Source organism: Periophthalmus magnuspinnatus, chromosome 3 (genome assembly GCF_009829125.3).
Source record: "Periophthalmus magnuspinnatus isolate fPerMag1 chromosome 3, fPerMag1.2.pri, whole genome shotgun sequence".
Taxonomy (NCBI): domain Eukaryota; kingdom Metazoa; phylum Chordata; class Actinopteri; order Gobiiformes; family Gobiidae; genus Periophthalmus; species Periophthalmus magnuspinnatus.
In genome coordinates this window covers 18,780,877-18,807,082 of record NC_047128.1, presented here as the reverse complement: position 1 = coordinate 18,807,082, position 26,206 = coordinate 18,780,877, and the positions used below count along the sequence as shown (strand labels likewise).

The window sequence follows — 26,206 nt, the reverse complement described above, 5'->3', positions numbered from 1 at the left end:
TCAGTGATTATTGAAAACAATAAAAGGTAACATGGTGATCTAAATATGTAGGCCACAAAGTCGTAACAATTAATACCCCATAGAAGTGTAATACCCCCTCTTTATAATACCTAATACTTTCAAACACGAAAACTCACCCACCATTGTGTCCCACGATGTGCAGGACCCGAGGAAACGCTGCTCTATGTCTTATCTCCAGTTAATTAAAAACCTGTTGTCATCTATAACCCAATCTGCTCAGGTTAAACTAATTTCCACACAACAGACCTGAAGCAGAATGAAACATGGCTAATATCAATTCAACTGGGGTCTTGGATGATTGGAATCTCTCCTTTCATTTTGTCCCTGGTTTAATCCTAATGAACCCCAGTCCCTCCTCTTCTGCTGTAATATACACTCTGTTACGCTGTTCTTTCACTAAATCTGTTCATTGGTTTCAACACTGTGCCAAACAATTACATCTAAAGCCCCAGACTGTTGGAAAAGGAGCAGGAACGTTACTTCAGAACAATATTACTCAAGTAGAAGTACAAAGTGTTTAGGAAAAGAGTAACTGTAAATGTGCAGTAGTTTCATTGCGAAGCTGGAATGCATGCTGACTGTGTTGTGATAGTGCTCTGAAGGGGGATTGACTTAGCATGGGGAGGAAAAAGAGGGTACACTCACAACTGAAGCTTAATAAACATGTTAATACCTTGTTTTCGATGATTATAGCATTTTTTAAAACAGTAAAGGGTAACATGTTGATCTTATGTGTTAGCAGTTAATAACTCCAAGAAGTGTAATACCCCCCTCTCCATAGACCTGATCTGTGTAACTCGGTCTGGTGCTGTCACTTTGTCTACATGGAAATTTTGTATTCCAGGAAAAGAAATTATACAATGAAATTTGAGGGGAAAATGTGGTAAGTCTCCAGTATCATATAAATGTAATCAGTCAACCAAAGTTTATTTATCCCCGAGAGGCATTTTAAGCACAGTGAGCAGTAAAAATACAAGAAATATTTGACAAATTTCAAAAGGTCTCAGTGCAGTGTAACAGGAAGACTGCTCAAGACAGAAAGTCCCGTGTCATGGCAGTTGGAGGTGAGTAACAACCCTCAGGACAAAAGAGCAACTAATTTCTTCTGCACCGCACGAGCTGCAATCTTTAATCCCTAAAAGACATGTTAATAAAATCACACTTAAAACAATAATACGGTTTTAAAAAATGGCATGACTTTGCTTTATATAATGTGATATTGGCACTGTTGGTGTTCCTTACTGATGCTGCTCTCAGGGTGGCCAGGTTTCAATGACAAAACCCCTTTTCTCTCACGAATAGAGCAGCTTGATGAGTACGAGTTTGAGGATTTGCCATAAATACAGATTTAAGAAATAAATCAATTAACATATTCTACATTTGGCAACCCAGGCTGATGCTGTGCCAGTTTGCCAGTCGTGTATGTAACATGTACGCACCTTTAATCGTCTATAACGCAAGAGTTTGTTTTAGTTGTAATCCGACAGAACGTAAAAAGACATTACTGCATCATTACAGGGACTTTAAATCCACAGTTGAATAGTCTGCGTTTTCCTATCTTCATCCCGCATCCTGCTCCACTGCAGAGTGAGCCAGTCCTTGCTTCTCTTGTTTAATACGTTGGGGGTATTCAAATCTGTTAATGGTTTCGGTGCCGTGCCAAACAATTACATCTGAAATCCCCGAATGCAGCGCTGATAAGAGATTGTGGAGTGATCCAAAAACTGGCCCCACTCCTGCACAGTCAGCGGATGGTTTTGCTCCCCTCAAGGAACAATTTGCAGATAACTTCCACTTCAAAACAGTACAACAAAATAAGCCAGCTAGTGGAGTGAGATACTTGAGGCCTCTTTTTTACTGAACCACTGTTTGACCATTGTGATTGGGAAGCAGGAAGTAGTAAGTAGTATTCAGTTACATTTAATTAAGTAACTTTTTTAATATTTTTATTTTTTATTTTTTTTAGACAACTTGGTTACTTTTACTTATAATATAGGTTCATATATTTTACAGTACTTTTATTTGAGCAAACGTTTTGGTTACTCCTCCCACTATGAGTAAAAAAAGCTTTATGTTGACGTAAGAAATTATTTGAACATTTGTGTTGCTTGCTCCTTCAGATGTAATTTAGTTTTTCTCATTTTTGTGTCTAAATATCAGATTTTGTGCTTTAGGCCTATTAAATGTTTGGTCCTTCCAATTACATTAACTTCAAATTATAAATCAAACATTTGCTCTATACAATTATAATTTACCAAATACTTTTTATTCTTACTTTGAGTCATTTCTTGGAGTCTTTTAATTTATATTATGCAGTAAGTAATGGCACTTACTTGAAGTACAAATTTTGGCTACTTTACCCTGGTTGGCAAGACATACTTCCATTTGGGTCCAAGTGATTTTAAGCTAAAATTAAATCAAAATTAAACTGTCAAACCTAAAATAAATAAAGAGAGACCCTCATAAAGTAATGGCCTATGTTATTTTTTTGTGAAAATTCATTTTTTGCATGAATCAGTGCTCTGTGAAGCCAGCTACATCTGTTACAAATTACAACCTCCTCAGTTGAACAGTGTATCATTTCACATCTATTAGTATTATCTTTTTTTTTTTTTTTGTTTTTTTTTTGTTTTTTTATATATATATACTGGAGCTAACAGTGTGCTCAGAAAATCTTACTAGGCCATATCAGTCCAGCAGCAGTTTATTGAGCAATTTTTACAAGTAGAATATTCCATCCCCGCCTCATAAACTCCCATTAAAACGATACATTCAACTAATATAATTTATGTGAACAATGTGTGGTAATAAACAGGACTGCTCACACATTTTCTACAAAGCATTTTATTGTACAGTAACTATCATATAAAGTACTTTGTTCTCATTAGCATATACTTTATCATTCTGACTATACAGTATAACATGTATGTACAAAAATATTAAGTCCCTCTGTCAACCTTAAGTCAACCTCCACATTTACAGTCTAAAGAAGAAGCCCAAATAAATTCCCCAAAATCTTCAAATGAAATGGTAAATCCGAACTTTGTCAGGTATAAATTATGTATAGACTTGGCCAGGGAAGAATATAAGAATGTTATTGTTAATTTTACCTTTTCAGAAATGCTCAAAAAAGATTCTTTCACATACTTTTCCCTCTGTTTTTTAGAAAATAAAGTATAGAATATTAATGATTATAATGAGCATAAGGATTTTTATTTTTTTTAAATTACAGCAACAAAACCAAATACCATTTATAATCAAATCTGTAATGATTTATGGACCAAACCAGGACAAAACTAAAACTTTAAAACTACCATCTTTAAGAGCATTTCATTTTACCAGTAGCTGTCACCTGGCCCCTCCCCTCTCCCCTCTCCCCTCTCCCCTCTCCCCTCTCCCCTCTCCCCTCTCCCCTCACCTGACTGCCAAAATAAAAAGATATATAAATAAAAAATCTAATTAAAAAAGGCAAATCTTAATAGTGGAGGGGAACATATCTGCTACATATTCACTCCCACCTCATTGATCCTCAAACTCTTTTATCTTTTGTCAAAGTCAACCCCAACTTTCAATTCCAACTTTTTAAAAACAACAAACATTTTTGAAAAGCTCATGGATCTGGTTCATTCTCTTGTTTATGCTAGGATGCTGTACAAAACAATCTCACTGAATACAAAATCCGCTTTCTATGAATAACAAAACAGCCTCATCTTTCTCTGTGCTGTAAAAAATGAACTGGGCTTCCATTCACCAGGAGCAGAATTTGACTTGATTCTCCTTTGCCTTGTGTTAGAGCCAATGTGGAATCAAACTCTTCATTGTGGCTATGGCTGCAGCTGCTTGTTCATTCCTATTGCTCTGTTCTGCTTCACCGAGGGGCATGATTATTCTCAATGAAAACTTGCATCCAGAGCAGAACTGATGCTGTGCAAAGACGTTAAATAAATAGGTTGTGTTCACGTCATTAAAGCTGTGCTATGTAAACTGCTTGTCCCCATATTCTTGCCTATGTCTCCATGGAGATGTTATTGCGCACAATGGCTTTAAACATATCTATTACATGTTTCTTATTATGGGTGTTTCCATTGTTACTAAAATACCTTCCAAAATATGCATCCTTACTGTGACTTGGCCTGTCTCCATGGAGCTAGACATGTTTAATGCCATACTGTATAATATTCCAAGGAAAGCAATTAAGCAGTGGATACAAGCAGATAAAATGGATAAAATCTCTGTAATTACCTCTTTTCAATCTCTTTAACTATACTTTACTTCTAATTGAGAGCCAAAAAATATAAAAATACAAAATATTAAATTACAATTAAATTAAAATGTTCCTTTTATCAACCTTCCCTTAATGTGACATTTTATGAATTGAATTCCGTAAGAGGGACAAAACAGTAAATTGAACAAAGCTTCATTAGTAAAGACACTTTGGCAAGACACTCAAATGGCTGACGTTTCATTTTGGCTGATCAAATACATTTCTCACACTGCAAAACAAGCGATGTCTCGACTTCGTTAAAATTTCATGTGATGTAATATATTGTGATAATAATAATCTTGATTTGAGTTTTGTTTTTATAAGTTTGGAATTATTTACACATATGTTTTACTTAAATTATTGAGTCTGAATTATTATAACAAAGCAGGTCAAATGTAGTTTGGAATCAGATAAAAAATGAACCATGTGATCATTTTGATTATTAACCGTAAATAAATACTTTAAAGAGGGGTTATTATACTTCTATGAGCTATTAATTGCAAACACATTACATATTTAGAACATCATAGTTTTTGTCACTCCTCCTTCAGACCGCTATCACATTACAATCAACATGGATTTCGCTAATGAAACTACTGTACATCACATCAGGTTTGTGAAGTTGTAGAGTATTGTTTCGTATCGTGCTTTTGTATATTTATGGAAAATTGCCGTGCAGGAGAATAGATGATGTAGGATTGTAAGTTGTACACTGGACAGAATCTTACTATTTCAAATCGTACCCAGATAAGATCGCTAACTTACACAAACATGCATGGATGACATATAGAACATACAAGGAACAACGTGGTATAAAGCTCCAAAAAGTCAATTTTGCATAATATCCTCTTTTTAAAACAACTCACATCATCAGACCTATTCAGAAGGTGTGAACAGGGCTGGACTGGGAGAAGAAACTGGCCCCTGGGGTTTGTGATCTGGACCAGCCCCCTGATCGCAGCGATTCAGAAAAAGTTTATATTAATGCATAATTTGGTTATAACTGGGGAGACTTGATTCAAAATAGATTTTTAGATTCTCCATGATATGTATTGTTGCTGGCAGAAATGAAATCAATTAACTACAACTATATAAAGTAAATAAGTTTAACAAGTCCCCCTGCAGGACCCACAGTGCCCAGAGTGCCCCTGTAAGCTCACGGTGCAGAGTCACAGTCTGAGCACAGCAGTGACAGCAGGTTTTCTGAGGGGGCCCCTAAACACCACAGGCTTCACACACACATAACAGCTTTTGCTTCTTTGCTGAAATCACGTAAGAAACATGCTGCGCTCCTCTGCAGTAAACACTTTGATTGTGCCACATGAAAATTAGCGTATTTTTTCAATTATCTAAAAATAGAGGTCTAGCGATGGAAAATAAAAACTGCGTTGAAGAATGAAGAATGGGCTTGGAAAATTCTTAGTGTTCACAAAATGTCTGGACTTCAGCGTAATTTCAATGAACAGGCTCACTACCAGCAGTAAGTCTGAGAGCGACCCGGGTGACAAAGGGCTGAGCCAGGGCCACATGTGTGTATGGCCACATGTGCGTGGGGCCTTGGTGAACTCACGGTAGAATGTATAAGGCCAGAGAAAGCTGAATAAGACCACTTAAGTGTTACATCAGGACTGTGCATAGTGTTGGGCACAAGTCTGACAGTGACCGTCCCAAAAAGTCCCTTAACCCACCGTGAAAACTCCCGATGCTCCAGCTTGCCAGTCCAGCCCTGGGTGTTTTAACTACATCATATATTCCCTTTTTGCAGTGTATATTTAATATCATTTTATCTTCTAGTCATTTATGGTTTTCCATTCATAACATTCAGCAGTTCATGTCCACACCTTTGGATGCGCTCCATGCCGGTTCCAAAGATGGGAAGCACTAGCAGGGTTTGTCCAAAGGGTGCAAAGGGCTGGGTAAAGGGTGACAGGATTCAGTTCTTGGGTGTTAGGGTGCAGGTTGCAGTTTTTGGGAGCAAGGGTTCAGGGTGCCTGGCTGAGAGGGGTCATTTTTTGAGTTCTGTGGTTTAGGATGCCTGTGTGAGGGTCTAAGGTGCTAGGGCGTAGTTTCCAGGCTGGAGGGTTCAGGTCTTGGACACTAGGGTGTAGGGTGCTGCGGTTAAAAGGTGCAAGTCTTGGGTGGTAGAATGTAAAGTGCCTGGGTGCTGGGGTGTAGGAAGCCTAAAGAAAGAGTGCAGTTCTTGAGCGATAGGGTGTAGGGTGCCTGGGGTAAAGGTACAGTTCTTGGGTGTTTGGGTGCTCTGCCAGGGTGAGATGGTTTAGGTCTTGGGTGGTAGGGTAGAAAGTGCCTTGGTGAAAGGTTTCAGTTCTTGAATGCTGGGGTTTAGGCTTCCAAGGTGAAAGGATTCAGTTCTTGGGAGCTAGGGTATAGGGCACGTGGAGAGAGTTTGCAGTTCTTGGGTGCTGGGGTATAGGGTGCTCAGTGAGGAGTTTAGTGTTTGGGGAAGGAGCTCATCTGGATGTTGTCCGCCTGGAGGGCTGGGTTGAAGTAGGCCGCTCTGCCGATGTTTAGGTCCAGAGGCTCGATATTGTCCAGACGCAGGACTATAAGGCAATAAAGAAGTAAAAATAAGTAACACATTTATATTTTGTAGTACATAAAGGTGCAACAATGAAAATTGTTTTGTATTATTTATTATTTATATATGCATAGATTTGTATAATGATATATTTATTTTTGCTTAATTGATCAAATTTTAAAAGTTAAAAATAAAAATCTATTATCGGAGTAATTTTTTACTACTTAATATGTTTTGTAGGCTTTTGTGATTGGTTAATTTTTTTTTTCTGATTTCAAATTAAATTACCTGCCAATGGAACAGGTTTTTTTTCTACTTTAATAGTACAGTTTTGTTTGTCTTATAGTTATATGTTCTTTGTAGAAATGTAGCATTTACACGAGAAAATAATTCTGGCACCAAGACAATAAATTATATCACCGCCCTCATAGCATTACTGCCTAAGTCATATTTTGGCCAAATTGCATTTCCATTCCACTCTCCAGCTCCATCTGTAGGTGTCATTGGCTTTGTCCTCAGCCAATCAGAAAGATTTTTACAGCCCAGGAAAAATACAAACCGCCCCAGTCATTCAATTGACATGTGCAGTTCATGTGTGTTTATTTTTGTATTTTCACATAAAACCTTTAAAAATCCTAAATAATTCTGTTATGCTAGGAGGTTAACTATTTTAGGTTAATTTTAGTTTGGATAATTGTAATGCTTACGAACATGTTTTCATTTTGTTTTCACATTAACAAAAGTAACTAAAGTAGGGTGACAAGACACCCCTATTTACAGTCCCAGTTTTGAGCCCTGTCCCAGCAGATTTATCCAAAACCACTGATTTGTCCCAGTACAAGAAATGCCCAAGGTGTCCCTATTTTTGATCAATTTGACACCTCCCAAAAGTAAAGAGCAGAATATATTGTCATTTGTTTAGCTAAAATAGAGAAGACCCTGCAAAAAATGCATCATCAGAAGTCCCGCCGAATACATGCTGACCCACAAATGATTCCAGAATAGACAATATTACACACTCTTTTCACAATTTGATTTATACCAGCCATCCCAAACAGGTGTGTCCCAGTTTTGAATTTTTAAAATCTGGTCAGCCTAAACTAAAGTTGCTTCACTAGCTCAGGAGCAGAATTATCCAGGTCAGGAGTACCTAGCTGAAGAACAAGCATATCTGACCAGATGTTATATTGATGGGGAAAACCGATACATCTGGAGGAAACTAACAGTGTAAGTTTTAGTGTTTGTGGCAGGTCTTAGTTCCTGAGACTGGGAATAAAAAATGAATGACATTCAGTAAATGACAATTGATTTCTGTAATATTTATAGCTGCAGCAAAGCAAATGCCAGAAGCATTAGCATTTTCCAAATACCATCTTAAATCGGCATCTGACATTTTCAAACAGAACCCGGTTTTGCTCTGTTTCAAAACTCTATATAAGACTGTAGAACTTCAGAAGCGTCAGAAGATTAAAGACCTGATGTGATCCTGGTGTGTCCTCTGACATTTCATTTCATTTCACACTTGAGGATTCACTGAGAATTTATTCAATTAAAGTGAAACTAAACACTAAATCCATTTCCCTACTAAACTATGTACATGTTGTTTAATGGCATTATTTACTGTTCCTAGTTATTTTTTGGAAACTTTAGTACAATGGAGATACATTTTCAGCTTTCTGGTCAAAAATGCCTAAAATTTGTGTTGCAGTGGCAGTGCAGTCAGCAATTTCCAGTAGCTGTTGACATCACGAAAGACTGCCCTGATTACAGCCAAGTGTTTCTACAAAGACCTGGCTGCAGGGGCGGGATTTGAAGTGTGGATAACTGTTAGACTGTTCCTTTAAACCCTGCCCTCCTCCTCCCTCACTCTGTTTTCTTTAGTCCTTCAGGTACTGCCCAGTTTAACAGCTATATGTGAAATGTGGTTATGGACAGAATTTGGGTGTTTAGCCCTATTTTAAGGACTCTTTTTCTTAGTATTCAGTTGTGCTTATTATCTTATTATAATTAAATTATTATATTACTATTATTATAATTATATTAATACCGTATTATAATTATATTATTATAAAATTATAATTATGTTATTATCTTATTATTATCTCGATTATCTCGGTCATTAAAGTTGGGGAGAAAGGACATGCTGAAATGGCAGTTTTGTAGAATGGCTGATTTCTAAAATGACTAAAACTGGTAAGAAGGCAAATTATTTCTTTGGGCAAAAGTAATTGGCTTTCATTTGTGATCTCAGTTCTTTTTTAACACTTTATATTTGTAATTATAGATGTGATTGTTTCCATTTGACCTCTGTTTCAACCAGTGGCTGCATAAACTGCAAATAGCTCTTGATCAGGAGGAGCAAGCAGATAGATCTGTTTACAGTCACATGACGAAAAGGTTCATTACATTTCTCACACTGCAAACAAGGGATGTCTATAGTTACTTAAAATCAGAGGTGGGTAATACTCAGTTATACTTACTTGAGTAATTTTGTACTTTCTAGCAGCCTACTTTCACTCCTACTTGAGTAATACTTTTATTGAAGTAACAGTTTTCTTACTTGAATAAAACTTTACTTTCCCCACTGTGAGTAAGTCTAGAAGAATGTTGACAATATGAAATGATTTGAACAGTTGTGTTTCTTGCGCCGTTCCTTCAGATGTGATTTAGTTTTTCTCATTTTTGTGTCTATCCTTTGAAAATACCAGACTAAGTGCATTATAATGTTTTGTCCTTCAAATTCCATTAACTTCAAATTATAAATCAGACATTCTGACAGTTACTCTTTTTCTAAACACTTTTTACTTTTAATTGAGTCATTTCTTGGACCACTACTTTGTATTTCTACTTGAGTCATTATTTTTATTATTATTATTATTATTATTATTATTATTATTATTATTATTATTATTATTATTATTATTATTATTATTATTATTATTATTTTGAAGTAACGTTACTTTAGTACAGTGTTTGATTGCTCTACACACCTGTGGTCTTGTATTTTGACAATAATACTCTAGATAGATAGATAGATAGATAGATAGATAGATAGATAGATAGATAGATAGATAGATAGATAGATAGATAGATAGATAGATAGATAGATAGATAGATAGATAGATAGATAGATAGATAGATAGATAGATAGATAGATAGATAGATAGATAGATAGATAGATAGATAGATAGATAGATAGATAGATAGATAGATGAAACATAGCAGAAACATTTACACTGCACTACCCAGTCATCTTTGTGTCTCAGTCATAGGTCTCATCAGGTAGGATTCATTGGGTAGGGTCAGCAGATCTGTGTCAGTGCAGTTGGAGGTGAGCAACATCCCTCAGGACAAAAGATTTATCTGTATCCTGTGGCCCATGTGAAGAGTGTGCACAAAAGTGAAGGTGATGAGCGTTACCTGGGTCTGAGGGGAACTCCTCCTCCAGTTTGCGGTGTGAGAAGGCCTTGTGGTGCTTCTTCTTCAAGATGACATAGGCCACCAGGCCCACCACCGCTATGGCAACAAAGGTCCCCAACACGGCTCCCCATGCACTCTTCCTCCTCCGTTTCTCTGACTCTGACGCAAACCCTGCACATATACAGATTCAAGGGAATCAGATACTTATGCTATTTAAATAATCATACTTCTAGGGAAAACATGTTAGACTGTAGATTATTTTTGTCCAAATATTTGTCTTGATATGAGTCATTTTGACCAGTTTAGATCTACTTACTTTGTTGATATGCCTAATGCTAACTGGAGCCACTGCTCTGTCTGAAACTCTGTTACTCAAGTTAGACTTTAACTTGAGCTTTGTTTTAGCACAATCTGATGACCATGAAGAACTGCATTACATTACAGTCACAACCTAGAGAGCAAGTTTTTTGTTTTTAATCACAGGCTCCTGAGAAATGTTATGCTTAAATCCATTCTGTTTTTGAGTTTTCAGATCTTAAAAATGATTTACACCGCTATTTTGTGGATTGTGTTCCCATGGAAACTGCTAAACATTACTCCATAGACATACATGCACCAGCACCCCTGCAAAGTAAATATTCTTTACATTAAATATCCACCAGTATAATGAATGTGTATTATATGTGTGTTATGAACTCTTATGTATTTGGTTTGCTTATGTATGTATGGTTTGAAGTTAGTAAATCAAGAAAACAATTTTGCTTTAGATAACTTACCAATACCTGACCAATACTGAGAAAACTTAAGCATGAGTTGCTCTCCTCTGCGTCATAAACTCATCGCCAAATGTCCTGTCATTAGCTTGATTTGGGGTTAATTGTTGAATAATGATTGCAGAATTGTGAGGTTTTTAACAAGCTTCTCGGGTAAGGCTCAGATAAGCAGGCTCATTCAGATGTGGGGTTTACTCAGATAATGAATGCCATTACTGCGATGTCTGTGGAACAGGTCCAAATGTTTACCAGGCGCAGATGTGTTTATCCCTGTTTAACCTCCTCACATCGCGCTAATAGAAACTTTCACCGCGCATCATCCGATTATACACATACATAAACAAACATGTACAAAATGCTAATGTCTGCTCATTTATTCAACGCTAATGGCATGGATATTAAATTAAATGTAATGAACTTGTTAATTTAGGTAAAAATAGAGGATGACACATATTCACTAAATGTTTGTAGTCAATATTAAAATGCTCAATAGATTTACGACATTTTTATCAAATAAGATGCACTGGGTCGTGTTCTTTGTGGCACCACCTGTTCTACAGCATGACATTAAATTTATCTATCTCCATGGAGAAAAGCAAGTGGTAATGTGGAAAAAAACAGAAAAAAGAAAGGAAAAAAATATCACAGGGGACTGAAAAACATTGCAATTAAATTTTTTGTTCAAAATGATAGGTGACCAATGAGCTCCTTTGCTCCACAGGCGTTGCTGAAATAAACTAATTTGATTGCACAGTACAGGCTGAATCTGGCTCAAGGCACAGACAGATATCATTCTGGCCAGGCAAAAAGAAGAAAGAAAATGGCATACACTAGGGCAATTTATCAAATTTCTGAGATACAACATTTCCCAATAATAGCCCGGCTACAAAAAATCCTGCCCACACCAATTACCTTGTCAAAAAGCGAGTTAGAGCGTAGAGACTTGCGATTAAAAGTACCATTGTAAGAAATAGCAGCAGGTGGTGGCAAACACAGCAGCAAATGGAGAGAATGGAGGTGAGCTGGGGCACCAGTGATGTCTGTGTATGCAACATCTTCTTCAACATCAAACAAAAGTTAGAAATGGTTTGTGGCTGATTTGAAGTAAGCTCATTTTCATTTGTGCTGCTGTTGCCGGGTTCTTGTATGCAGTATATGCTCTATTTAAAGTGCATATGGCAGCTTAAGTAATTTCACTGAAACATAGTAAATATGATTGAACTTAAATTTTAGTAAAAAATCTGCCTAGTTCTTCCTAGATTGACAACTTTGGTGGAGGCTATATTTGAACTTCTTGGTTGGACATTTGCATCAGATGTGTCATGGAAATGCTCTTTTAGCTATAGTCTTTAACATTATGCCATAAAACGTATCTATTTCAAAGGAAAATGCTCTGAAGTACGGTATGAACTTTCTATTTCCATGGAATCATGCAGGTGATGTGCCAACTCCATAAATGTACACACTGTACCTTTAACTGTAATGGACTGTGATGAAGAATGAAACTTGGCAGAAATCACACTTTGTCTTTGCAGAGGTGGATTTACTGAGGTGCATTTACTTGAGTAGCTTTTTTAAGAGATTGTACTTTTCAGGGTAAATTTTCTAGCAGCATACTTTTACTCCTACTTGAGTAATGTTTTTATCGAAGTAACAGTACTCTTGAGTAAAAGTTTTGGTTATTCTTCCTACTGTGAGTAAGTCTACAAATGCCAAAAGCTTTATGTTGACATTTCATCTGTGTTTCCACCGCTTCTTCAGATATGATTTAGTTTTTCCCATTTTTGCATCTATCCTTTGAAAATACCAGGTTTTGTGCATTATTTAATGCTTTGTCCTTCCAATTACATTAACTCTTACTCTTTAAGTTACTCACATTAACTCTTACTCTTTAAGTAACTATTACTTGAGTAGTAGTTCTCTAATACGTTTTACTTTAACTTGAGTAACTTCTTGGATCACTACGTCGTATGTCTTCTTGAGTAACATTATTTTGCAGTAATGTTAATCTTTAGTACAATTTGTGGCTACTCTGTGTCTTTGTGTAATTGTTACATTATAATTCCATCTTTTAAAAAAATAAATAGATGTCAAAGCATTCAAATTGTATATGGTACATAGATTTCATATGGCAGCTAAAGATGAAAGTCTTTTTAAACATGATTAACCCAGTGGAATGGCTCCCTACTGGTCTCCCACATGAATTATTCAGCAGCTTGTGTTTCTGTAAACGTGTCAGGATCTTTTTACTCTTGACCTCGGTGCCCGCAGCATCTGTATGAAGGCCTACATTCTATTACATTTTCATTTCTTTTGCAGAAATACACACTTGGGATTTGACACCCCGGGATATTCCCTTTTTACATTTCAAACTGAACCACTATTACCACAATATTTATTTTTAGTTTTTTCATGTAGGAGCAAGGGCAAGAACAGAACCAATCATTGACCTGTTTCTCTACTATTGCTGTACCAATTTATCACCATGGCACACATGTTATTTAGAAGACCTGGTTTTGTCGAGGCCAAACACAGCTACTTTCTTTGCACCCTCTGCTGACAATAGAAATGTTTTCAAAACTATTAAACTAAGTTGTAAAAAGATGTATGAAAAAAGCACAATACTGCATAATAAAAGAACCTGTACTCAACTTTTCTCACGTATTTGTGCAAAATTTGTAAGCAGCTCTTGAGATCAAAGTAAGTCTTCTTTGTGCTATCTGCTTGATGTGAGGAATAACTTTGGACCACTGCAAACTATTTAAAATGATTTAAAAATGAAAATAGTTCCTTTTTCACATTTTTAAGACAGTAAAAATCAGCTACAGCGCGTTTAATTGAGCACACACAGGCCAAGCTTTAGTAACAAGCTGAAGTTATGATTATAATAGACATGTACAATAACATTTTGAGATAGAAGTAAAAAGTAGATAAAGATTAAGTAGCTCCAGCCTCCAACAAAAACAAAATCTACTCTACAATACTGCACGTCCTGCTCACACTCACAGTGAGTTTTAATACAATCACTTCCAACTTGAAGGGGATTTCCACTCAGCAGGTGTGTGAAAGGGCCCTTAGTGGTGCTGCCAAATCCATACTATAGAGAAGGGCATTGTAAATCAAGGCCTGAGAATCAAAACTGAATAAGGAACTTTACAGGAGGCAAACTATGATTCATAATTTAAGCTGACTACTCTTCAATATATTTGTCCTTGAAACTCACAGCAAATATAATTGTTAAATGCCCTATGTAGAACTTTTATTCTTTTTTTTTTTTTTTTAATTACTTTGGACAGCACTGGTTGTATTTACTGTTGTATAATTAGAAATAATGTGTCACTGAAATTTCAGACCTAGTTGTCATGGAAGTTGTTAATAGAAATACCAGCAGAGGGCGCCAAGATTGCATCTGGTTAAAGTGAAATAATAAAATAATAATGGGGAAGGGAAATTAGCACTGGCGGACTGATTTTATAAAGGCGTAAGCATCATAAAAAAGGGAAAAAAGCCTGTCCTTTACTGCACCCATCTGCTTAATTGTTAGCTTGTGGATTATCTCTTCTTCCCTGCAACTTTGGACGTCTTCACACAGGATACACACAGAATGAATCAATATTTCCTCTATATAAACCTATGGCACACGCAAAACGGAAATGTTTAATTATCTGATTATCTGATATGATTGAGTGTGTAACAACTGTATATCACCCAGTCTCCCTGAAAAAAGTCAGTTTTGCAACTAAAGACACTGCAATTTGAATTAGTTTGTGTACAAATTGTGCTCCTCAAATAAACTTGCATAGCCCGTTTTTAATTATGCATAATGTTTATTATCAACTATTCATAGTCATGATTTTGTTATTTACAGCATTATAGACCTTAAATTTAGAGTTGAAAATATAACTATTCCAATATTTTGACATTATCTGAAAATACGCTTCCCTGTAAGTTGTTGCATGCATCTTTCCCACTTTTTTTGTTCTAAAAAAAGTGTGTTCATTTAGTATTTTTCACCATCCTTTTTCAGAAGGTCTGGCTCTTGCTCTTCATATAAATTTTTGGTCAAATTTGGGATCCCCATGTCAGTAACCGCATTTAAACCTTGTTGTCACGCAGGGTACGGTGTCAGCAGCAGTTGACCTAATCAAATTACACCAAACGATCCGCAACCCAGCCCTGAATCTCTTTGAACAGCTGCTAAATAGGCCCACCTCATTCTCAACACACATTTGAGACGACGAGCCTTTTGTGTGCTGTGCTAAGCTGAATTTGTACCATTTTGACAGCTAGCTGCCTATCTGGCCTTTCCGTCATATGTCCCTGAGATTTACACACGGATTGTACAGAAGTGCTCTCACGCCCTGCTCTCAGAAAGCCCCCATATCGTTGCCCTGTCTTGGGACTCCGCTTTTCACTGGCCCCCTTGACTGAAAAAGGCTTCCATTGTCCCGCGGAGAAGGTGGTGGTGAGGCAGCCCTTCACTCACAGCTAACACGTTGATAGCAGCCGAAACCCAAGACAACCTTTCCATTGACAGAAGGGCTGTTTGTGCGGAGCCAGTGGGAACCGATGGAGGGAATGTGGGTCAGAGAAAGGGTGTATGAGCGACAAAACAATATAAGAGTGTGTGTGTGCTCAGGGTGCTGGTGTGAGGTTACTGCGGGAGATAGACTTTCAACCTGCAATGACTCTGCTGTTTCAAAAAGTTCAGCCTTTAAAGGAAGAAATACTGTTATTCTTCTGTGCAGTGCTTTAGCTTCATATACTAAAATTAGAAAAATGTCTGCTCTGGAAACCAAATTAGTATCCATAACAATTAAAAGCACTGTACCTGATATTTACTTATCATTATGTTATTACTCACTTACCTTATGCATTCCGAGCATTCTAATTAATAACTGTGATGAGCTTATAAGCACTTTTCACAACTCTCAGAGACCAGAGCGTTGTTCTACCATGACTGTAAAGCTACTGACAACTAGCATGCAAACACGGATTTCCTGATTCTCGGATCATAAAACTAGGGATGCACCAATCCAGCATTTTCAGTTCCAATACCAATTCTGATACTATAGTTTTAAGTATCTGCCAGTACCCAATATTAACCAACATCAGTGCAGAGACTGAAAATAGAATTGGTTTCCTTAGAACAAAAAATGAACCAAATGTGTTATGTAGCTGTTATTTATCCCTCAAGTAACATCTGAACAGCTTTATATACATAGAAATAAAGTTATAATGTCAAGAGACTTTCTGGGCCAACTATGACCAGTAAATAATCATGTTACATCAATGTATATGTCCAACCAGAATATCAGTTAAAGTGATATCTGGAAGCCGATCTGATCTGCCCAATTTTTCAGAATCAGCATCACAGTATCAGTGATTTTCCTCTAAATCTTTATGTTAAACTTGTATTCATTGAATTGAGGCAGTTTGTCCTCAGACACAAAGAGAACCTTTTGTCCTCACCTCTTTCTGCAGTCTCGCCGAATTCTGCTGCCCCCTTGTCCGAGAGGTTGGAGCGGTCCGGTGTGACAGGAGCAGAAGTGGTGGTCTGCAGAACGGTTGTGGTGGTTTCCTCAGGTGGGATGGTTGCAATTGGCGTAGCTGTGGTAGACTCCTGCCAGATGGGCTCCTGCGTGGTGGACTGCGGTACTCCTATGGTTGTTGTTGCGTCATATTCCGTGTCATTGCTAAACTGTACGCCGGAATCCGTTGTGGTTGTGTCGTTTTTCTCTGGAGCTGAAGTGGTGGTTTGTACATCCGTGCCGTTTGAATTAATTGTTGAATTTTGTGGAACTACGTCAACAATTTCTGGAACTGCTGTGGAGTTATCCATATTAACAGTGGTGATGTGCTCATTGGTGGTAGGCAATTCCGTAGTTGTTGAAACATTGGTGTCTTGATTTTCCTGTGCCAAGTTAGTCTCATTTAAAAGAGTCGGAGGTTGGGTTGTGTATTCCATAGTATCATTCATATTTTCTGGCTCCATGATGTACATAGATCCAGAAGGAGTCCCTCCACTCATGTCGTTGCCCGATTCCACACCACTTTCTTCTGGTGTCTGTTCACCGCTTGTGGGCCAGTCATTCACCGGAGGATTGGGGTCAAGGTTCTTTAAGGGAACCTTTTCTCGGAGCCAGGACTGTGGCATGGTCCGCCGTGGAGTGATTGTGGTCTCTGCGAGTTCCTGGACGAGCACTGGGTGGAAGGTGAAGACCAGGAGAAGAAGTGTGGGGGTGATTTTCAAAAACAGCTCCATTTGGGATGAGGGCAAAATCTAAAAAGGACAAAGTATTATTAATTGTAATGAAGCTGAAGCATAGGGTAACTTTCAAGACTATTTCTAACCATTCACAACCTATCTCCTCTCAAGTTGTTTATTTAATAGCACTCTCTCTAACCTTTTTTTCTGCAATTCCTTTCCCAAATCCAGAACAAATATTACAGTATAGATACTTTGCAGCTGATGTCATCAATTTCTCTGGGGGTGAAGCTAACCATAGGAACTGCTCTGTCTAAAACTCTGTTACTCAAATTAGACTTTAATCTGAGCTGTGTTTTAACACAATCCAGAAAGAACTTACTTAGAACTACAATATTCTAAAATCCTTATAGTTTAAAGTTGAGCTGGAGGGCAGGTCAGAATTCAGTGGTGGAATTGGCTGTTTAACTGTTTAACTATTGAATAAATATATTGACCTCATTTGTGGTTAATATCTCTGTAATTACTGTAAATATCAACATGAAACAAAACTGGCACTAATATCTTCTCTGTCACCATAAATGAGAAAATTGTTTTGTTTTGTTTGGGGTTTTTCTTCATAATGGGGACACTATTCAACCCATAAGATGTGATTTAGGACTTAAGACCATAAGATTAATATAGAAAATTTGTGAAGCTAATCACTAACAAATAACAAAAACCAGATGATGATGTCATGTCTTTGGGAGCTTCGGTTTATTGACAAGATTTCAGTTAATAAGAGACACACCTGTGGATGTATTTGAAGGCACACCTGAAACACACTGCGTGTGTAACATCATGGGAAAGTCAAAAGAAATGAGCCAATATATCAGGAAGAGAATTGTGGGTGCAATTTCCATATGCCTGAAGATGCCACGTTCATCTGTTCTAACAATTATACACAAGTATAAACATCATGGGAATGTCCAACCATCATACTGCTCAGGAAGGAGATGGGTTCTGTGTCTCAGAGATGAATGTGATTTGGTCTGAAATGTGCACATCAACCCAAGAAAAAAACAAAAGACCTGGTGAAGATGCTGGCTGAAGCTGGTAAGAAGGTGTCATTATCCACTGTGAAACGAGTACTGTACCAACATGGGCTGAAAGGCCACTCTGCCAGGAAGAAGCCATTACTCCAAAAGAAACAATCCCAACTGTGAAATACGGTGGTGGCAGCATCATGTTGGGGAGTTGTTTTGCTGCAGGAGAAACTGGTGCACTTCACAAAATAGATGGCATCATGAGGAAAGAACTTTATGTGGAAATACTCAAGACATCAGCCAGGAAGTTAACACCAAAATCATACTGCCAAACTGGTTACAGTGGCTTAACGATAACAAAGTAAATGTTTTGGAGTGGCCATCACAAAACCCCAATCTCAATCTTATTGAAATTTATGGTCAAACCTGAAGAGGCATGTGTGAGCAAGAAGGCCTACAAACTTGGCTCAGTTACACCAGCTCTGTCAGAAGGAATGGGCCAAAATTCCTGGCAACTGTTGTGAGCTGTGGAAGGATATCCAAAACATTTGAACCAAGTCATACTGTTTAAAGACAATGGTATCAAATACTAATGAAATGTATGTAAAGATCTGAATTTGAAGAAAGTAATGACTTTTTTTTGTTTTGTTTTAATCCTACACTCATTATTCTGGCATTTGGCAAGTAGAAATAATTTTGGTAATCCTAAATTTATTCTGATTTCATGTCAGACAAAAAGTATATGTGTCTTTCTATGCAGTGTATGTAAATTTACCACTGCCCTCTATTTAAAATTATGACATCATCTCATTCCAGTGAACACAACCTGTTCAAGTGAGTATTCACCAGTCCACTCAATAATACAGTTAAGTATCATTCACCTTATACATACTTCATATCAAGCACAAAATAACCATGAGCAATGTTGAACCACATGCGAAGAAAATGTTGAAAATGCAGATAAGAAAGGCATCTGTGCCATGGGCATTCTGGGTCACCGTGGGCATCTCTCAAAAAGCCTTATGTATATGCATGTCATAAACCATTACATATTGATTTCACCCATATGTGCGTCCGCGGGGAATGAATGCATGCGCTTTTCATTTCAAAGAACCAGCACTTTTGAGGAGGTTTGCTTCTACAGTCAGAACAAGTCTTTCTGCCCTCCCTACTGCTTTGAATACAAATGTAGAATAGAGGCGAGGTGTTCTTAAAATGTTAACTATATAAAATAAAATACTTAGCCAAAAATGGGATGACTTTACCATTGTATTTCTGTTTTCTAGTTGTTCAATAACTTGTTCAATGACTCTTTCTGCACCACCACTGTATTTTTTTTTTTTTTTCTAAATACCTGCCAAGAATTAACATATCAAAGGCCAGAGGTGGGTAGTATGCAGTTTGAGTTACCCATGTACTCTACTTAAGACACTTTTTTATTAAATGTTAATTTTCTCAAAGTGGTTTTCAGATGCTCAACTTCAACTCTTACTTGAGTCATATATTGCAAAATACTGTTTGTACTTTTTTGTGTGTTTTTATTTCTTTTTTTTTTTTGTGATTACTCTCATGAGTACGTGAAAAGCTTTATGTTGACAAAATAAAATTAATTTGTTATGTGCACCACTCATTAAGGTATACTTATTTTTTCTTTACTTTTGTAGTTTTGTACATTATTTATCAACTTCAGATTTTACCTCCAGACAGTAAGTCCTATCATTTATCTTAGGCCTGCTTGAGTAGCAGTTTCCCTAAGTACAGTTTTCATTTCTTGAACTATTTTGTACTAATGCTACTACTAATCCTTCAGGAATATTATTTTGAAGTATTTGTATTTGAAGTAACTGTGCTTGAGAGCAATTTTTGGCTATGGCTCTACCCACCTCTGGTCAAATATAAAATGAAGACAGGTCAATAACAGACAAGTCCTGACTATATTGGTCTCAACCAGGTCCAAATTAGAACTGAACTGGGACAAAACAATCAGAGACTAAACCAAGATTGAACCAGATTAGAGCAAAGCATTTCTGCGTACCACCCACAAATCCAACAAGACATGAATGTGGCAATGCCCCCATCACCATCACCAGACATCCACAAATACATCCATGTACATTAGCACCAGAAAAACCTCTAGGTTGCCATTTAAAGCTATTCATTCACACATTTTTAACCATTAACTTGTCAGTGCACAGTTGTCACTTTTCAACTGGGTGATTTTCTGACAGCGTAAATGTACCAGGCCCTGTCAGCCTCTCGTTCTTTCCCCACAGCTCCTGCAGTCTTGTGCTGAGAGCCCATGGGGGATGTAATGAGCACATTCTTGTTCAGATCACAGTAAAATGCGTTGTGTGCTGTGTTAATGCCAGGCCCTACAGCGCTCCCAGTGTGTATTCAAATCTCTGGATTCCAGTCCCCTGGTTTTACTGGTCAGGCCTGTTCTAATAAGTCACTCAGCTCAGGACAGTAAGAGCTTGTGATGTTTTAACTTCAAACAAAAGCAGATACTCTAGAAACTTGTTGTTTATATTAAAAGCACACAGTGTAACTTTTCTGAAGGGTGCGCTGCTCCTTTCTGTTTTCCATAAACAATTGCATTGGCTAGATGTGCCACAGTATGACAACATAAGATAAGCAGGTAAAGCCACCATGGCAAGTTACAGATTTATGGAAAGGCAATCTCACTGACAGTAAGAATGCATGTTTTTCAAGTTTGGTTTTTTTTTATTATTTTTTGCACTGAAACAGCTGTAATTAAATACAATGCAAATTATATAACTTAAAACATATACACGGGAACTTTCCAAGCAAACCAATAACAACTCCAAGAAGACAAGCAGGTGACACAGCGTTCACTAGAAAAGTTACATAGTGCATTTTAAATAATTATATTAATTAATAATAATAATAATTCATAATTATTCACTTCCACATGAATTAATTTTGGCCTTTTAGATTGTTGTAAATACTGGAATCAAATATATATTATATGCTATTACTGAATCAATCTGCAAAATAATTGTATTGTTTATTTATTATTTTGAAATTATAATTTTTATTCAGTTTGTTAGATGGTGGGTATTGGAGATACAACTTTTGAGAACCAATGGATAAGCAAGTACACCCATCTCCTCCACACATCCAAGTAAAATTGACCAACTTTACATCCAAAATAAGTAAATACAACTTCAAACATGTAATTTATGCTAATCACTCCAAATTGCTGTCATGTCTAGGCTCAATTGACTTCATAAATGTGTTTATAATAATGAATAAAGTGGGCAGCAGTGACTGATGTGTGTAGCTGTATAAAATCATATGGCATGATTAGTTTGTTTACAGTGACATTTGCCAGCAGGTCCGTCCGTTAACTGGAGCAAAATTAGCACCCTCCACTCCTCATAATCAAAACAAAAGCGGATGATTGGCCTGTTCTTGCCAAGAGCTGTTTGTTTACAACCAACACTATGGCGACACTGAGAAAATTAGATGGGAGGTTCGGGGAGCGCTCAGCCGCTACAAAACACAAATGTACTTCAGAAGGACAAACATTACCTAAATGTTAGTATTATATTTGATGATATTAAAGATCCCATATTATGCATTTTCAGGCTTTAATACTTGGATAGCTTAACCTAACATTTTATTTTTTATATCTTAATATTATCTCTGTGTGTAATAATAGAGCTGCAATTTCTTAGCAGCTAACAATGATGCTGGTGCAGAAAATGTAGTGAAGCAGTTTGAATAAGGTTAAAAACAGTAGCTATTGCCTATTAGCAAGATAAACAATAGGTATCAACAGGTGGAACAAAGCTTTGAAGATGAAGTGAATGCAGAAATACTCAAACATGGGAAGAAAAAAGACAACAACTTGGGATATGTGTTTTTCATAGTGAAACAGCAGGGTTAAAACTTTGAAAAACCCTGTTGCCTTGAATAATTTATAATTTCATATGCACTGCAAAATATATACGTAGCCTAGAATAAAGTGAACTAAATCCAGAAAATGGATTTGTGTTGAATGATATCTCTGTATTTTTCATACAGAGGGACATCAGTCTAGTCACGGCCTCTGTCGCACCTCGAGTCTGACCCCACAGGATCGTGCAGTCAGATTTTTTACTGTTTTTTTTTGTGACACATGTGAAACAAAGGAGCTCATTGGTCACCTATCATTTTGAATAAAATGCTTTGCTCATTGATATAGACGGCCCATGTGTATCCCTGATTGGCTAATCCATCTCAATCATTCCCATCTGACCTCTGACCAATTGAAAAAGTGTGTATTCTGGATCTTAGGCAAGGACTTGAGTAGTTTTGTCCAAATTAGGTTGAATGTTTTTGTAATGTACAATATTTAACAGTTCTCAAGACATTTGCCACTGATTACAAGATCATTTAGGAAAATTAAGTAAATAAACATTATCTAGTCAAAACTACGGGAATAAAGATAAATCTTCAGAATTCAAGTAATTAAATTCATTTTTGTATAGCCTTATCAATGTCACAGCAGCAGTCAGCTCACTGGGCTTTGCAAAAATGGTTGATTATACAAATTGTTGATTATTTTATTAATTCTACAATATTTGTCAAGAGTCCAGAGTATTGTCAAACAGATCCTGTTATTGTGGCTAGAAAAAGATTTCCTATGAACTCTGCATCCAGGGATTTGCATAAAAGTTGCACAACTGAATGTGTTCCTTGGCAACCACATTGCACCAGTAAACATTGCATTCATAATTAATGTGCTAAGCCAATAGGGTCAGAAATTTTTTCCTCAGATTTTTGACTTGTAAATAGATGTATTCACATTCTAGAATATGGACTCTCAAATGGAGGGCAAGACACAATATTTCTCTATAGGTCATCCACAATTTTAGAAAGAAATATCCAAACTGAAAGTCCATAAACGTTGGAATATATCATTTTCATTTCAAAAATTGCTAACATTTTGTGGCTTAATCCTCTCTCTATTGGCAAGTGCAAAGTGTTAGAATATTGCTATCTCATCAGAAACATATCTGAAGATGTGTTTTGTTTCATTCATACATGTTTGAGTAATCCTTTATTATTAGTCTGTCTACACTTCCAAAGCTCAAAATGCTCTGTTCCACCTTGTGATGTCATGAAGCGATAGTTTTCATGTTAACAGCTACGTTTTACCTTTTGTTCAGTAGAGGTTGGCAATTCCAGGACTGAAATTATCCAAAAGATTGTAATGAAAGTGGATGGAGGTTAAAAACACAGTGGACCTTTTCCTGACATGACACTATAAGGTGCAATAGAGTGTTTTCAGTTTGAGAGAAGAAGTTATCCTAAATATCCAGGGTGTGTTTTGTGAATGAAACAACAACTCTTGTATGTTTTCAATGAGGAAACAACATTATACGTTTTTTAACATTTTAAGTTCATTAACAATTAAATTACAAATAAAGCAATTTGGTGTTATGGCTAGGACCAGTAATTAAAGATAATGGTTATGGTAGTCACCCTAAAGCAGGTTTAAACTTTCACATTTTGAAAGTTCATTCTAATTTTGACCAGACCTCAGTTGTAAGCAGTATTCCAACGTCACTTCAACATATTGACTTGATTGCATGTTTTTAGTTGAGATCCATTATTTTTCTCAAAAGCTTTGGTCTGCATGAAAAGGAATGCTGTAACGTAGCATTTTTGACGATGTGAAAGCTAGCCTCTGGTGTGTGATCACTGTAGAAGTAAAATTGAAAACAGCATGGGCTAACGCTAACGGTAATAATCCGTAAAGAGTGATCACACATACAGGAGTTAGGAGAGTTAGCAGTGGCGATTTTCTCCACAGGCCAATGACCACGTGAAGGGAGTTTGTTTTGAATGTGCTGCTGACTGGTTATGTAGAGAATAATAAAATCAGTTTCACATCCCTCTGTCGCTAAATCAGCCGTTAACTGTTATTAGGAAAAACACCAAAGTAGTATTTACCGTGGGACCTCAGTGGACCCATGGACTATGAACTGACATGATTATGGGAAGTATTATTCTGTCAAACTTGGATATTGAATAAATATTGATACAATAAAAAATTATTTAATTTATTTATACCGTGTTTTGGACACCAAAGACTCTTTACATTGCATTATCCATTCACTCCACAGTAATAATAAGCTAACTGACAGAACCATGGCTGCGATCTGCTCATCTGAGACCACAACAAATCACATACACCACATTCATACTAGGCAAGCTAGAAGAAGTGTTTTGCATAAGGACACAACGGTACGCATTGGAACCACAGTCATTCCACTATGTCATCTATTTCCAATGGCCTCCAATCCCGTTTATAATTGTACCTCCTGGTTGGACATGGGCAGCAGATATGGCACACATATAGGTATATAAGTGTTACCTAGCAATCATTGTGTTGACAATGGCCAAAACATGTCTAAATTGCACAATAGTTATGATTACACTGATAAAAGTAAATAAAAACACCTTTATTTTGTTAAACTACCTTCCTTGTATGTCAATTGGGTCTGCATTGAATTTTCCCTGCTGATGATAGATAGAGGGAGATGACTCACCGCTACTTCTTGTATTTTTGATTGTTGTTTTCACCGCAAACTGCCACTTAACTGATGTAAAACTATGATTAAAAAAAGTAATGTAAAATTTTAATGTTAATTGCTTAATAGGCCCACCAGCTATTTCCACAGAAAACAGGCCAGTGACAGTAAAAGTGAAACTAAGAAAAGTCACGTGAAATACATGAATTCGTTAACGGCATACATCTTGTATTACTTGTTTTTTCAGTTTTTTGTTTTTTTTATAGAACTGAATATGTAATTGAATGTATGAAATACTATTGTATTTACTAATGTTTTTAAAGATAAAAAATAACAGTGGTGTGAAAAGCATCACTGTTAGAAAGTGCTTTCTCTGAATTGTACTTCATAAATGTTTTACTGTATTATGACTACATGGGTATGGCACACTTCTCTTATTCATTGTGGTCACACCGAATATTGCAAACAGAACTTTGCCCTTTGTTGTTTATGATAAGAAATATGGGTCTGAATATTAAAAATAATTTTATATTCAACGCAAAAGCTGCATTGTGATATGGCAGGTTTTTCGCCAGATGGCCTTACTGAGAGACTGTACACTGGTGTATGAATGTGTGTGTGTGTGGGGGTGTGTGTGTGTGTGTGTGTGTGTGTGTGTGTGTGTGTGTGTGTGTGTGTGTGAGTGTGTGAATGAATGATTTGTTGATGTAAAATGCTTTGAGTCAGTGCTAGAAATGATCAGATTATGACCTCACCTTATGCTGACTGTAACATTGTTAGTAACACTAAAAGCTTATTAATAAGGCATTTCCACACATATTAAGTTTTAGTTCCATAAGGGCCTATGGCAATGGTTAAACACAACTCTACTGTTCAGAGCAGTGTGTCCAGACTATTGGGTTACTCTTTTGCACTAATGCAAATTTAATTACATAAGAGGCTGTTTGATAAATGAATTGTATTTCTTCTCATTATGATTAATTGAAATAAAGAATTCAGTGATATTATTGGTAAATATATTAAAATACAAAGGGTCACCTTACCTTCGAGTTGAACAGGTGCGTTTGGGATGTAAGCTGTTACCTGTGAGAGAGAATGAGTTCTAAGGCCAGCCTATTCCAGCACACTGCAGGGGGGAGGAGGGTGGACAGGTGAGGGAGGGGCATGAGACAGAGAGCAGGTGAAGGGGGCGGAGACAGTCATGATGCATTCAAAGACCAAACCTGTCTAACCTGCTCCAGTACCTGTTGAACAGACACACACACACCTTCCCTAGAATATCAAGTGGTTGTCTATTGTCATAAGCATACAGTAAAGATGGATGATAAACAGTAAAATATGCAACGTGTCACTGAAAATTTTGGCATACTACATCAAGGCTATTAATACTTTATCTTTTCACTTCCTGTGT

The 26,206-nt window shown here is 36.8% G+C and overlaps 1 protein-coding gene across 1 annotated transcript; it reads right to left on the bottom strand.

The window, feature by feature from the left end:
- Window positions 1–2,845: 2,845 nt before the first annotated feature.
- On the bottom strand, window positions 2,846–25,905 carry muc15 (mucin 15, cell surface associated). Its single transcript, XM_033982806.2, has 4 exons — window positions 25,839–25,905; window positions 16,490–17,300; window positions 10,245–10,415; window positions 2,846–6,849 (listed from the first exon to the last, which is right to left on the bottom strand). The coding sequence occupies exons 2-4, from the start codon at window positions 17,280–17,282 to the stop codon at window positions 6,737–6,739; spliced, it is 1,077 nt and encodes a 358-aa protein (XP_033838697.1). The 5' UTR covers window positions 17,283–17,300; window positions 25,839–25,905; the 3' UTR covers window positions 2,846–6,736.
- Between the last annotated feature and the right edge of the window lie 301 nt (window positions 25,906–26,206).

Excerpts from the sequence above, each read along its gene's own strand:
- muc15 (XM_033982806.2), bottom strand. The coding sequence starts at position 17,282 with ATGGAGCTGTTTTTGAAAATCACCCCCACACTTCTTCTCCTGGTCTTC. Across the intron at positions 10,416-16,489 it reads CGGCGAGACTGCAGAAAGAG|GGTTTGCGTCAGAGTCAGAG; the intron begins GTGAGGACAAAA and ends GTATATGTGCAG. Across the intron at positions 6,850-10,244 it reads GGAGTTCCCCTCAGACCCAG|TCCTGCGTCTGGACAATATC; the intron begins GTAACGCTCATC and ends ATTGCCTTATAG.